General features: G+C 39.7%; 2 protein-coding genes across 4 annotated transcripts in view; one reads left to right on the top strand and one right to left on the bottom strand.

Moving 5' to 3' along the window:
* Positions 1-10,156, bottom strand: part of LOC136857317 (gem-associated protein 5) — a 310,853-nt gene extending 300,697 nt beyond the window's left edge. Inside the window, exon 1 of one of the 3 annotated variants that reach the window (XM_068225137.1) lies at positions 10,023-10,156. The gene's annotated coding sequence lies outside the window, so the exon portion shown is untranslated. Of the gene's footprint in view, positions 1-8,850; positions 8,968-9,891 lie in introns of those variants that run through there. The other 2 variants (XM_067135896.2, XM_067135897.2) reach the window with 2 other exon arrangements.
* A 199-nt stretch (positions 10,157-10,355) lies between these two features.
* The window catches only part of LOC136872123 (18S rRNA aminocarboxypropyltransferase), a 46,004-nt gene continuing 41,430 nt past the window's right edge, over positions 10,356-14,929 (top strand). Inside the window, exon 1 of the mRNA XM_067145971.1 lies at positions 10,356-10,561. Within this exon, the coding sequence (XP_067002072.1) occupies positions 10,423-10,561 (139 nt within the window). The 5' untranslated portion in view covers positions 10,356-10,422. The remainder of the gene's footprint in view (positions 10,562-14,929) is intronic.

Below are 14,929 nucleotides of genomic sequence, written 5' to 3' on the forward strand. Positions count from 1 at the left end.
AATCTTGTCAATCTTATGTTAATTTTAAGGACACTTCCTCTAAAACATTACTTTGTCAATTTTATATATTTTTCATCTAAACAGTGTTATGTGGCTGAAGATGTTGATAATATACGAAACACGTACCACTTTTGACCATTAAAAATTGCCTTAAGCAATCATTGTATCGACTAGGTGGAAAATAAATTAAATACTTAATTGCGAATATATTTTCAAGTGGCGCTACAGGGGCGTATGATGTAATTAAATAGTATGGCTCTAACTGTGTTTGCAAGTGGATGAGTTAGTGCCTGTTTGTTGTGTAGTATAGTGCGTAATAATGGCTGGGTGGCAAAAATTTACTCCTGTTCAATTATTAGCAGAACATGAAAAGCTAGGGGAAGACGAATCAGATGACGAAGATACATTATCAGATATAGACGCAATGAGTGACGATGAGGATTTTATACCTCAACAGTGTGGTGATAGGTCGGATAGTGATTCGGCTAATGAAAATATGCACACAGTGGACAATAAGTATCTCCAGGCCTAGGATAGAGAAAGTGAAATCTGTCTGCAAACGAATAAAGGTAGAAAATCTCCAGAACGAGGAAATTAGAAGTACATAGATATGATTAGTGAGAAGTTTCGAACAGTAGACACTAAGCAGGTTCAGGATATAGAAAGTGAATGGCTGGCATACAGGGATGCTTTGTATAAACAGCAAGGGAATGCCTAGGAACAGCTGTGTGTAAAGATGGGAAAAGGCGAACATCTTGGTGGAATGATGAAGTGAGAGCAGCTTGTAAACATTTTAAAAAAAGGCTTATCAGAAATACTCCAAACAAGGGCCGAGGCAGACAGGGATTTGTACGTAGATGAAAGAAACAGAGTGAAACAAATAGTTGTTGAATCCAAAAAGAAGTCGTGGGAAGATTTTGGTAATAACCTGGAAAGGCTAGGTCAAGCAGCAGGGAAACCTTTCTGGACAGTAATAAAGAATCTTAGGAAGGGAGGGAAAAAGGAAATGAACAGTGTTTTGAGTAATTCAGGTGAACTCATAATAGATCCCAGGGAATCACTGGAGAGGTGGAGGGAATATTTTGAACATATTCTCAATGTAAAAGGAAATCATCCTGGTGGTGTTGCAAACAGCCAAGCTCATGGGGAGGAGGAAAATGATGTTGGTGAAATTACGCTTGAGGAAGTGGAAAGGATGGTAAATAAACTCCACTGTCATAAAGCAGCAGGAATAGATGAAATTAGACCTGAAATGGTGAAGTATAGTGGGAAGGCAGGGACGAAATGGCTTCATAGAGTAGTAAGATTAGCATGGAGTGTTGGTAAGGTACCTTCAGATTGGACAAAAGCAGTAATTGCACTTATCTATAAGCAATGGAACAGGAAGGATTGCAACAACTATCGAGGTATATCATTGATTAGTATACCAGGCAAAGTATTCACTGGCATCTTGGATGGGAGGGTGCGATCAGTGGTTGAGAGGAAGCTAGATGAAAACCAGTGTGGTTTCAGACCACAGAGAGGCTGCCAGGATCAGATTTTCAGTATGCGCCAGGTAATTGAAAAAATGCTACGAGAGGAATAGGCAGTTGTGTTTATGTTTCGTAGATCTAGAGAAAGCATATGACAGGGTACCGAGGGAAAAGATGTTCGCCATACTGGGGGACTATGGAATTAAAGGCAGATTATTAAAAGCAATTGAAGGCATTTATGTTGACAATTGGGCTTCAGTGAGAATTGATGGTAGAATGAGTTCTTAGTTCAGGGTACTTACAGGGGTTAGACAAGGCTGTAATCTTTCACCTTTGCTGTTCGTAATTTATATGGATCATCTGCTGATAGGTATAAAACGGCAGGGAGGAATTCAGTTACGTGGAAATGTAGTAAGCAGTCTGGCCTATGCTGACGACTTGGTCTTAATGGCAGATTGTGCCAAAAGCCTGCAGTCTGATATCTTGGAACTTGAAAATAGGTGTAAAGAGTATGGTATGAAAATTAGCCTCTCGAAGACTAAATTGATGTCAGTAGGTAAGAAATTTACCAGAACTGAATGTCAGATTGGTGATACAAAGCTAGAACAGGTCGATAATTTCAAGTATTTAGGTTGTGTGTTCTCCCAGGATGGTAATTTAGCAAGTGAGATTGAATCAAGGTGTCGTAAAGCTAATGCAGTGAGCTCGCAGTTGCGATCAACAGTATTCTGTAAGAAGGAAGTCAGCTCCCAGACGAAACTATCTTTACATTGGTCTGTTTTCAGACCAACTTTGCTTACGGGAGCGAAAGCTGGGTGGACTCAGGATATCATATTCATAAGTTGGAAGTGACAGACATGAAAGTAGCAAGAATGATTGCTGGTACAAACAGGTGGGAACAATGGCAGGAGGGTATTCGGAATGAGGAGATAAAGGCCAATTTTTAACTTGATGGATGAAGCTGTACGCATAAACTGGCTTCGGTGGTGTGGTCATGTGAGGCGAATGGAGGAGGATAGGTTACCTAGAAGGATAATGGACTCTGTTATGGAGGGTAAGAGAAGTAGAGGTAGACCAAGACGACGATGGTTAGACTTCGTTTCTAACGATTTAAAGATAGGAGGTATAGAACTAAATGAGGCCACAACACTAGTTGCAAATCGAGGATTGTGGCGACGTTTAGTAAATTCACAGAGGCTTGCAGACTGAACGCTGAAAGGCATAACAGTCTATAATGATAATGTATGTATGTAATAACAGCAGAAAATATCCACAACATCTTAAAAAAGGCCAAAAAGGTATTAAACTATCAAACAGGTTACGGAAGCTAAAATAGGCAAAATAATAACTGGTCCTACCGTTCCTAAACGTACAGAAACATGTTTGTTTCTAGGTGACACTTCGATATATTAACCCAGACAAAAAAGGCATTCTGGAATCTAGCGATGAGGGATCTGAATGCACACATCAGCAAAAAAAAAGGCAAGGATACGTAAATGTTCTTGGAAGAGAAGGTTGGGGGAGTCTAAATGAGACAGGTGAGAAGTTGTTGGATTTCTGCAAAGGGAATATATTGTTGTTGGAAACTCTAGGTTCAAAAAGAACTGTAAAATAACCTGGTATAGTAAAGAATGTCTGTAAAATCTTTGCTCTTTGACAGCTAAATGAAGATGGATATTACGGACATTAAAGTAATACCTTGGACAGTGACCATCGACTGCTGGTAATCAACAAAGGACAAGAAAGGGACAGACACTTGAAAGAGATGAATAAAAGTAAGTAAGCTGAAAGAGAAGAATACTAGGACCAAGTGAGTTGGCCAAGCAGTTAGGGTCGCATAGGTGTGAGCTTGCATTTGGGAGATAGTGGGTTCGAATCCCACCGTCAGCAACACTACAGATCATCTTTTCTTCATGGGGCTTCTAAATTTTAGTTCCTAATTAGCGTTGACCTCTAAGATCTTTTGCTACCATGTTTTTCCTTCATTTCCCACCTAGATATACCTGCTCCATTCACAAAGCTGCAGGTTGTTCTTATTGGATTTCTTCTCTCTCTTCACCTGGTCGTCCTAGGTGGACAGTCTGATTCTACTCAGCGCCTCACATTCGAAAAGTATGTGTTCAGCTGATTCATCTATGTCATTGCATTTCCTGCATATGTTGTCTCTTATTACTCCAATTCTATGTACATGTTTTTTCAGATGGCAGTGTCCTGTCAACAGTCCTACTACCCATCTTATATTTTCTCTGCTGAGTTTCAACAGTTCTTTAGTATGCTTCTTGTTTGGTCCTTTTATCACTTCCTTTGCAAGCCTGCATCCTGGAGTATTTTTCCAGTTTTCCATTTGTTTCTTTTGTACCCATTTTCCTATGTAGTGTCGGGCTTGTGCATAGGAAATCCTGCATACAGGTTCTGGGCCTACAAAATGTGTTTCTGCCCCTTTCCTGGCCAGTTTATCTGCCTTTTCATTTCCTTCTATGCCAGCATGCCCTGGTACCCATATTATTTTGACAATGTTGTACTTTGAGAGCTTCAGGAGAAGTGAGTGGCAATACCAGACAATTCTGGATATTATCCGGACTGCCTCTAGTGCCTTAATGGCTGCTTGGCTGTTCGTAAAAATGAAAATGTTCTTATTCCTATAGTTCATTTTCAGATTTTCTTCTCAAGACATGTTGTGATAGCTATCATTTCAGCTTGAAAGACTGTAGTGTGTCTGCCCAGGCTCATCTGGATTGATCTCTCAGGTCTTCCCCCGCTGATCCCTCCTCCTGTACCATCCACAGTCTTTGAGCTATCAGTCCACCACACTATATCTTCTTTTTCAGTATTCCATTTGTTGATATCCCAGTCTTCTTTTTTTTATTATCTGGGTCTCAAACGGTTTTGCAGAGTTGTACTTTGGTATCATATGATCAGAAGGCATGTGTAGAACTTCCTCTGTTATTACTCTGTTAATTTTACAGTGTCCTATATGGGTCTTTGTGCATTCCAGCACTCTGATTGTGCCAATCTATATGAACTCATTCTAGCCTGTCCTTTTATGAAATTGCATAGTGAAGGGAGGTCTAGTAAAGTATTCAAGGCTTCTGTCGGCGTAGTTCTCATAGCCCCAGTTATGGCTATACATGCCATTCTCTATAGGCTATCCAATCTACTGCCGACTTTTCCTTGACTTACTTTCTGCCACCAGATGATTGCAGTTTAGGCCATCAACGGTCTAATGATCATTGTGTATATCCAAATTACCATTGATGATTTTAGACCCTATAACCTTGCAGATGGTTTTCCGTCATTTCCCATTTTAAAACCAGGCAAATGCTGGTGGAGCTGTACACTCATCAAGGTCACGGCCACTACGTTCCCAATCTTAGCCCTTTGCCATCCTAACTTCTTCAAAAACCTTTGATGTCTTCGTGCCCCATTAAAACACTAGCAAAAGAAAAAAAAAAAGAAAACTAGGGAAGAGTAATTGAAAATAGCAAATGTAAACATCCGAATGGATGAACCAAAAAACCAGAGAAGAGAGGCAGCAGAAGTAATAGCCTATTTGGAAAGACCCATAAAAGAAAAAATGGAAAGCTACCCTGTGGTGGAATGACAGAACGAAAATAGTGATTTTTGGCCATGGATCTAAAATAGGACTATGGATGCAAGATAACAGTAGCAGTAAAGAAACAGAAAAGGTGGTGGCAAAGGAGAGGAGAAGGTGGATGTAAGAGTGTAGTGGTGGTGGTGATTACTGTTTTAAGAGGAAGTTAAACTTGACAACCCTCCTCTAATCAGAAGGAAAACAGATTAAGTCTGATACTTCAAAGAAAGAAATTATTGGCAAAAGAAAGAGAAGGGACAAAAAGGACATGAAAATCAGAGAGTCCCTAAAGCCTCACAAACCTAATGCTGCCAGAAACGGAAAAGAAAGCAAGGAGCCTGACATAAGTAAGTAGAAGCAATGCAAAACTCAGCTAAGGAAACTGGTCGCCAAGCTACGCTCCCAAGTTGTTGGGTTGCTTTTTTTGTTTGTTTTTGTTTTGATTTTTTGTTTTTGCAAAGGTCTAGGACACGGAAGGTAGTGGTCATGGCCTTAATTAAGGTACAGCCTCAGGATGTGCCTGGTGTGAAAATGAAATGGGAAACCACAGCAAAACCATCTTCATGACTGCCGACAGAGGCGTTCAAACCTACTATCTCCCAAATACAAGCTCACAGCTGCGCGGCCCTCAATGCATGGCCAACTCACTCGGTATGCTCCAAGTTTTACAACAGGCAGGGGATACCATGGGTGTATTCTACTGACCCCACCTAAACAGGATTATGGAAGAGTGGACGAAGATGATAGAAGAAGATATTGAAGGTAGTAAAAAAGTATGATATGGAATGGTTATAAGTAACAGAAAGAAAGATAGTGACAGAGTATGTCAAAATTATACATAAAAATGGCAAGAGGGGGAAGGAACTTGATGTGATGTCATGAGAGTACTCTGAAGAACTGCTGAATGCAAATGGAATCTCAAAGGAAGAAGTAATAGAGGATGAGGATGATGATGATTATGATGATGAACCAACTACAAATAGAAACAGATTTAACATGAGAGAAAGTAGAAGTAGCATTGAGAAAGATGAAAAGAGGGAAGACATCAGGTTTGGTTAAGGGTGAGAGCAGTAGGAGAGGTGGAGAAACAATGGCTATATCAGGTGATAAGAGTCATATGGAAGGAGAAAAGACCAGACGACTGAAAAAAGGAAATGACTGTACCTACCTTCAAGAATGGAAGTAGCAGGGACTGTAGAAATTACAGGAAGTCAGTCTAATGTGTCACTGTGTGAAAAGTTTCTGGAAAGATAAAATCAGCCCAAAGTAGGAGAGGGACTGAGGGATGAATAGGACCTAATAGCACAGCTTCAGGGAAAAACTAACATTCCAAACACTTGCACCAACACTGCATGCATCTCTGTGACTGTTTCTCCCAATATGTAACAAAAATTTATGTTTACGCATTGCTCCACTGCACTATGACGCACAGTGTTTTCCCCAAAAAAATTTAACATAATAAAATTTCAATTTATTACACTCAGGGCATTAAATATTAACTACAAAATTGAACAATTTTATTATTATTATCACGGACAAGACATAACAGAGTATGTTGAACTTCTAGTGTTCTACTGCTCGATCATAATCATGTAATGCCAGGGCTTACCACTCTGTTACTGTGGAGTGCCAAACGGGTTTGTAACGCCATGCAGAATCGAGTGCTCTCATGAGATTCCGCGCTAATCCAGACACCGCTCGTGCATGACACTACATGACACATTTAAACTCCAATGTAACTGATGCATTTATGTTGACAATAATGAAGATTTAGTATTTAAATAAACATTTATAACGGGCACCAGGAAATGTTCTCCGCAGTGCCTACGTGCTGCTGTGTGAGGTTTATTTGGCAGCACGGTGTCATATATGTCATGGTCACTGTCACTCAACGACAGGCCAAGGTCAAAATGATAGCAGTGCAGGGAAGGCCCCAACGTGTGAGCTGTAGGCTGTCAAAATAGGCAGTGCGTATTGCATTAAGCGAGCGTTCAGATACATTATTGGAATAGAGCAACAGGGTACAATACTACTGAAGAAAGAGCTTTTTTTGTGGAATACGTTTTTCGGCAAGGTTTACAGAAAATGTAAAACTAAAATTTCAGGCGCGGTTTCCTAATTCAAAGTGTCCAAACCAGGATACCGTTCGGGATTTGTTCAGTAAATTTCGTGTGACCGGCTCGGTTCACGATGTACCAGGAACAGGCAGGCCTATGCTTTTAACAGACGAAAAACGATTGATGAACTTAATTATGTGCAGTCCATTACGCAAGAAATTTTATTTGAAAGTCTTCGACAATATGTGTAGACGTCTTGAAGTCTGTCTTCAAACACAAGGACAACATTTCCAGTGTCAGTTATGAATTGCTGTGGTTTAATGTTTACTATTTGTTTTGTTTTGTTTGTTTTGATTCAAGAAGCAGCAGCCGTGCTGCCAACTTATCTGCTGATGCCACCTCATGCAGCAGCATGTAGGCACTGTGGAAAACATTTCCTGGCAGCCTGTGGTATTTACATTTCAACTTGGAGCACCCAATGACTCAAATGTGTATTATGTATCTAGCACATAGGCCTATCTAGGTTATGCTAGGCGGGCGGTCTATAAAAACAGCAGGGCGGTGTGCCCATTAACAGGGTCCTAGGGAGAACACAGAGAAGTCTTCACACACACACACACTATGTTCGACTGGCCACAGCACATTAAACTACTTTAACACTGTGTGTTCAATGCTACATGACGCTTCTTGAGATGACTCTCTATTCACATGTTCACGCAAGCAGTGTTACCGCTCATTGCCACTGCGATATTAGTCCATTCACCATACTTTTTAAACACACCTTGTATCTGGATCATTATTAAATTTTCTCATTTACTCAATGCTTCATTTTCTTAAGCTCTTGAATATTTGTAAAACATTATAGATAACCTATAATAATCTTTAAGAAATAAGCTTTCTAATGGTGAATTAGGCTATTAAAATCGGTTGAGTGGTTCTCGAGATTAATCTCCATATGAACAAACTCACAAACTTCCTCTGTATAATATTAGTACAGTTTTACAAATGCATTCCAAAATTTAGACAGTCATAAAGAGATTTACTTAATACTTTAATATGTTTAGCATCCCTTCAATTTGTTCAGATTTCTGTCTAGGCTCTAAATTTTATATTGCATCAATTCTTTATCAAGCCTGCCCCGTGGTCTAGGGGTGGCATGCCTGCCTGTTACCAGGAGGCCCTGGGTTTGATTCTTGGCTACGTCAGGACCCGGGCAGCTGTCCCTTGGTAGGTCAAGGCTCATCTGGTCTGTTGCACAAAGGGGTTTGTTTTGTAGTTCTTTAACATGTGAAATCTGTGGCATTGAGCTGTTGCATTTAAAAGTCAAATGCCAACAACCTCAGCCAGGTTCAAACTCTCTATCTTGGAAAGAGAAGAAAGTTGTCTTTAACCAAACACACCCATGAAGGTGCAAAATTTGTTTACGCTCCTCCTATTTCTTAATAATCAACAACACATTTCAAATTGCCATTAAAAAGGAATGATGATGGTGATTACTGTTTAACAGGAAAGTAAATCACGGCGATCATCCATATTAGCAAAGGGAGTAACCTCTTGTCAATACAAATGATGCTCTAAAGCTTGCAAAAAATTATTATAATAATATAGTGGATTACAATAACTATGATATGCATGATCACTTCAGTGTTAATTTTGAGTTGAGGATTAGGACCAGAATGCGCTTCACTTGTAGAATATAGGCTAACTGAGAAGAGTAGTACTTTATTACCTTCCTCTTAGAAATCCTTAAACTGTCTTTTCATGGTTACAAATACCTAGCTAAGTAAAAGTAAATAAACAGATAAAGGAACAAGCAAACAAACTGCACTGTGATTTTACTATCAATGACACAACAGCCATCTTCTGAGTTCAACACGTGAGAGATGCATGCAGATCTGTCCTGGGCTTCAAAGCAAGGCAAGTTTATTCATGATAATATAAGGCAAGATTGTTAGTGAGTGCACGCCTGGAGAAAGATACATCTGTGAGTTGTGTATTCCTCTGTGTTGTGTATTAAATCACTCAGTGTATTATTGTTCAGTACCTACATGTTTGCTACTGCACAACATGTGTTATTATTGTTATTTATTATTCTTATTATCACTTAAGAATGGAGACTTCATAAGTGCTATTTTGTCTACAGATAGGCCTAATATACCTATTAGGCCTATAGTCAAAAACGGTTACATCACCGCCGCTGAACTCCGTCGGAACACAGCAACGATTGTCGCGCTCGACGATTAGAAAAACACCGCACAGTGGTTCTTAGTTCAAATGCTCTCGCAGCCCATCATACTAACAACACCAAGCTCTGAAGCCTGCAACATTTCAGTACTGTACATTGGCCTACTCTCTAACAATGATAACACTGAAGAATATCCCTTCTCGCTTGGGAATAAAAACTGCAAAAAGTAGGTAGGCCTATAGGCTAAGACTGCAAAAGTGGAGTTTTGGTACTGTTCCTAATTAAGTTATTCGGCTTCTGTTCCGAAAGTACATGCTGGAAATCAGAAAACATTATGAGGAACTATGCTATACTTTAATAGTGGCCCTAAAACTACTCGTAAACTTCAAATATCGGTTATTTCCTTTTCCCTTCTGGCAGAGCAAATGTTAATGTGCAATTTTGTTAGGAAAAAAATGTGTACAGTATTTAGACCATGCTTCATCTACTACGAAACGTACAACCCCTGCCTATATATATTAATAGTGATCATAAGGAAACACTCAATATGCAATTAACCGTAATCAACATGCCAGTTAGGCTTACCGGGTGAAGTTCACAAAGATGAGAACCGTCTCCCAAATCCTTCACTCAACACTTTTGTAGAAATCTTTTTATTCTTAACGCAAGTAATATTCAGAAGAGTCATATACAGTAACTCTAGTCTACAGCCCTACCTACAGCGGTTATTATTCGGTGCCTGTCAAATTCACTACAATACAAAATCCGCACCACATGCTATCGAAGACTTGTATCATCAGCATTACCAATACAACTATAGCAAATTTTTGAAACTATCTTTCCGTATGCGTGATTTATAATTCGATGACAGTCATTAGAGTGTGAGTATGTATTAAGAATATTAATACTACAAATATATTTCTTAGTATTGCATCTAATAAGGAAACATACTGACATACATCTAATTAGAAAACGTAATGACACATATGAATCATATTCCCCGCCTTGATTAAGCAGAAGATCGTAATTCGTTGGCCTACGCCATAAAAACAAGTAAGGTGAGGTTATGTTCATTTTCTGTGTTGCTGAATTCGCTGTTGTTGGTTATTCACAGATATGAAGAAACATAAAACGAAAGCAGAAAAGTCCAGCCGCGGGCGTAATCGACATACAAATCGGAGAAATTATGACCATTTTGAAGAACATTCGAGCGATGTCCTTATGTTGAAACTAGCGATAAGGGATAAATCAGAAGGTTAGTAGTACGTATAGTGCTAGATGAAGTGCACGCGGAGTTAAGTTCATGTAACACCGTTCGTGTTGTTTGGTAAGGCAACAGACATCAAGCTGTTCTAATATGGTTGAGATTAACTATTAAATCACTGATACAGTCACATTTGATGTAGTCCTACAGTATATGTGTAGATTCGTCTACCTCTCTTTTTATTTCTATGTATGTATATTTAAAAGCATCTTCTTTCTAGAATTTCAATTCATTTTCAAAATGTAATTTCATGTACGACAGCTACATCATCATCGTCGCATTTAACCTGCATTGCAGTCTTCTTTTTTCAATTGCTGCTTGCAACTTCTCCGATCAAACGCCTGATAAGGCTGGAAATTTGCTGACTTCATGTCAGATTTGAATCAGTCTGTCCGTCCACCCATCGTTTGTTTTGGTATTTTCCTATTAACTTAAGGGGTGAAGACTACTGTTGCTACAGTGAAAGGTTAGGCTCTCTTTACATCCCTATACCATTGAAGTCTACTTTCCTCTTCCTCCTCCTCCTTCCTGTTCTTCCAAACTTTCATCCTCTTGGTGTACGATGCGCTTGGTGGTTCAAGGAACATCATTTCCTACAATTGAAATCCACTGTAAGTGGAAAGCTCTTATGTTGGCCCTAATGGCATTCTTCCAATTGGTCAAGTTCCACTTACTGTCAGGTTGTAGGCAGTATTAGCGACAGTGTTAGGTGCTCCACACATGATGTGGCCACGGCATCAGTGTGGTCAGGGTGAGAGATTCCCATCAGTCAACGCAAAATACGCATCTCCATGATGTGAAGTTGGTACTCTACTCATCTCATAACTGGCCAGCATTCAGCTTCATAGATAGCACTGGGCAATACGGTATATTTGTAACTTCATACGTAGTGGCATTCTCTTGTATCAGAGCACTCTCATTACCTCCCTCTCTTGCTTCCATCCAGCATTTATCTTTGCTTGCACTTCAGTGTTGATACTGGTGTTACTACATAAATAGGATCCTAAGAAACGGAAGGCATCGGTCTTCGGTAAGTATTCACCATCAACTTCAATATCACTGTCTCTCTGCTTTGTTAGGTATTCTATCTCCTTGATGTTAAAATGAAGACCAAATCTGCTGGAGGCATCATTCCAGGCTTGGACTAGGTGTTGCAGATCATGTTTGGAGGTGCTGGCAAGCATGACATCATCTACATAAACTAACTTCCATGGAACTTCGTGCTGTATGCCCCGAGTGATAATGTCCATTACACAAACAAAAGAGTACTGGTAAAGGTGACAAGGTTCATCCTTGATGAACACCAACTCTGATCAGAATCTGTATCATCTTATGGCCTAGCAGGCATCAGATTTTGTAAAAGAGACCAAGTCTCTCAAGGCACGTACACACTTGCGAGCATCTTGTGAGCCGAGCGGCTCATGAGCCGCTCATGGAAAACATTAAATGTCCGAGCGACTCGCGAGCACTTCTTGAGCCAATTGCTCGCCATTTCCTCGCAGCATCAGTCTGTGAATTCCATGCAAAGATGTCTGCCATTACCAGAAGAACTTCCGGGTCGTCAAATGAAGTTGCCATACTTTTTCGTAGGTGACAGTGCATTTGCACTCAGTGAAAATGTTATGAAGCCATACCTGGGAGATCATGCTTCTGGAACTTACAAGAGAATCTTCAACTATCGATTGAGCAGAGCTCGACGAGTAGCTGAAAATAGCCTTTGTATATCAAGTTCAGTTTTTCGAGTTTTAAGAAAACGAATGCTTTTGGAGCCCCCTAAAGCCGAAATCATTGTTATGTCTGTAATAGTTTTGCATAATTACCTGAGGATTCATTCCCCTAACTTATACATACCACCCGGTTCACTAGTCCATGAAGTGAACAGAGAGAGATTATTGACGGAACATGGAGACGCGTTGAAGAAATTACTTACATGAGACAGCTACGAAATGTTCCTAGGAGATCTTCTGCTTACGTAAACAAAATTAGTGATGAAATAGCTGACTATTGCACGAAAGATGGAGCTCTGCCATGGCAAAATACGTACGCTTGAAAAAGATAAAGAAAAGGAAAAATACTCCCTGTGTTTTGCGTCTGTCTTGGTTTATATCTTTCACTGAGGAACCAATGCTTCATACGCAAACCATCGGCTTTTGTGAATTTCCATAGCTCCTTTTTAAAAAGAAATCGTGCAAAATATGTATGGCTGAATATGGTATTGTATAAGTACTACCTATTGAATTGCAACACGTGTTCACTTTTGATATTTATTGGTTATTATATCATTACTTGTTTACAACAATTGTTGCTTTAAAAAGATAATAAATGAATACATCAAGTACAAAAAGGAAGTTGAAGCTTCATTTTATTTAAACACGAGAACATACCTTTTTCAGAAATGCAACTGTTTTTCTCTTTGCTCCTTTCCCTCCGGCGTGATCCGAACAAAGAAATTATTTTCTTCTTACATTCATCCGGGGGTCGTCCAATTGTTGTACCAATATCCCGCCATGCATCCTCTTTCACATTCTTTGTCAAGTGATCGCCATTTTTCGGGTCCCATAAAACAGAATGTGTCCGATAAGTGTCTATTAGCATAAGCACATCTTCATCCAACCAGGCCGCCTTGCTCGCGGGATGCTCACTTTGCTGTACACACTTGCGAGCACGTTCCTTGGCCGTCCACACTGAGCTGGCCTCCACTACACACATCTTTCATTATACTGAACGCTTCTATTGGCAAGTGTCACAATTACGTTTGTCTTCAGTCCAGCGAACACTCTTATGCCATAATTTGTTACAGTGGTCAGCCAGGCAGACTGAGCGCTGTTTTGTGAGGTTTCACCTTCGGACTTTGCATTATATCTCCTCACCTTGCTTCGGCGTTCAAAACTCCATTTCTTCGTGGAGTCTAACTGTATCCCCATCACTTCGAGGTTCAGAACCTCATTTATTCTTAGGGTATTTCACCTCGCTTTAAGGGAGTATTGCTGGGTTAGGTTTCCCACTTGTCTCCTCCCTCACCTACAGCCATCACCATGTACCCATACTCATGCTACCGCCACTACTACCACCTATACCAACACGTCAAACCCTGGTCAATCTGCAGCTGAAGCAGCAACTATAGCATGTCGTATGGGATTAATGTCATCTTATATCCACAATTCAGGCCACCTCAGATATTTCCCCATGCTCACCATTCCTCAGTACACTCCAAGCATGCAGTATAAGAGCATAGCGCCTTACCCCAACTGCTGAATCTGCTCTAGCCACTCGCCATATTGGCACAGATCTACCACCGCAGCAAACCTCAATACAACCTTACCCACAAGGATCTCACATATTTCTTCTAGAACTTCACACCTGAATTTCGACTAACAGGAAATGGTATCATCAAAGTGCACAGCGAAGAAGAGGCTCATAAGATATTAAACTTAATTGGTGCAGTGCAACTAGGTTCATCTGCATCCTTCCTACTTCTCAAACAGCACACATTTAAGACTCCACCTCCACCCACTATATTTAGCTACATGGTCAGAGGGGTCGACCCTGTCATTACGGAAGATGCCATGTACGGGAACATGGTGATTGTGGGACAAGAATTGAACGCCAACAGAATACCTGTACGAAAGGCATTCCAAATCAAACACTCCTCCGGACTGGCCTTAACCCTTATTCGGGCACGCTCTTCTGACTAACACACTCGGGCGTGCGCGGTCTTTTAGACCGCAACAATTATTTTCATAATTTATAGTACGACCTTGGAATCGAATAAAAATGTTGAAGTTTAATTTGCAAGTAAGTTTACTTTAATTTAGATAATATTTAAATTTTTTTTACGTACTCAATGACCGCATTAGGAAAATAGAAACTTGTTGAAAATTGAGTTGATTTACAAATAAATTTTGAAAGCTTTGAAAAATAACTTTCCGTTCTATTTATTTTTTCTGGTTTGTAAAATGGAAGCTGTTTGAACTAGATATATATTTATCCTCCCTTTCACCCATTGTCACTGTAATATTTCTGGCATAAGTAATCATAAATTAAAACACCATTTTTTCAGAAATATTTGTATTTCAGATGATAAAAACTTCTAATTTTACAGCATAACCACCTTTGTGAAAAACATGTATATGAGAGAATTATACAATATTTTACGTACGTTTGAGTTCATATTCAAGTTCAATTTTGCACTATTTTCTTTATGTGAACACACTGAAGAGTTATTGTTTTAACCAAATATTGGTATAGTCGACAATCTTTTGTACAATATCGTCTGGAAAAAATAGCTCCCAGGTTTCAGTTGGAGTTTTGACATTCCTGGCTAAACCTTTAGGCCCTGTAAGGCGTGTTACAATATTA

Source organism: Anabrus simplex, chromosome 1, assembly GCF_040414725.1.
Source record: "Anabrus simplex isolate iqAnaSimp1 chromosome 1, ASM4041472v1, whole genome shotgun sequence".
Lineage (NCBI taxonomy): Eukaryota > Metazoa > Arthropoda > Insecta > Orthoptera > Tettigoniidae > Anabrus > Anabrus simplex.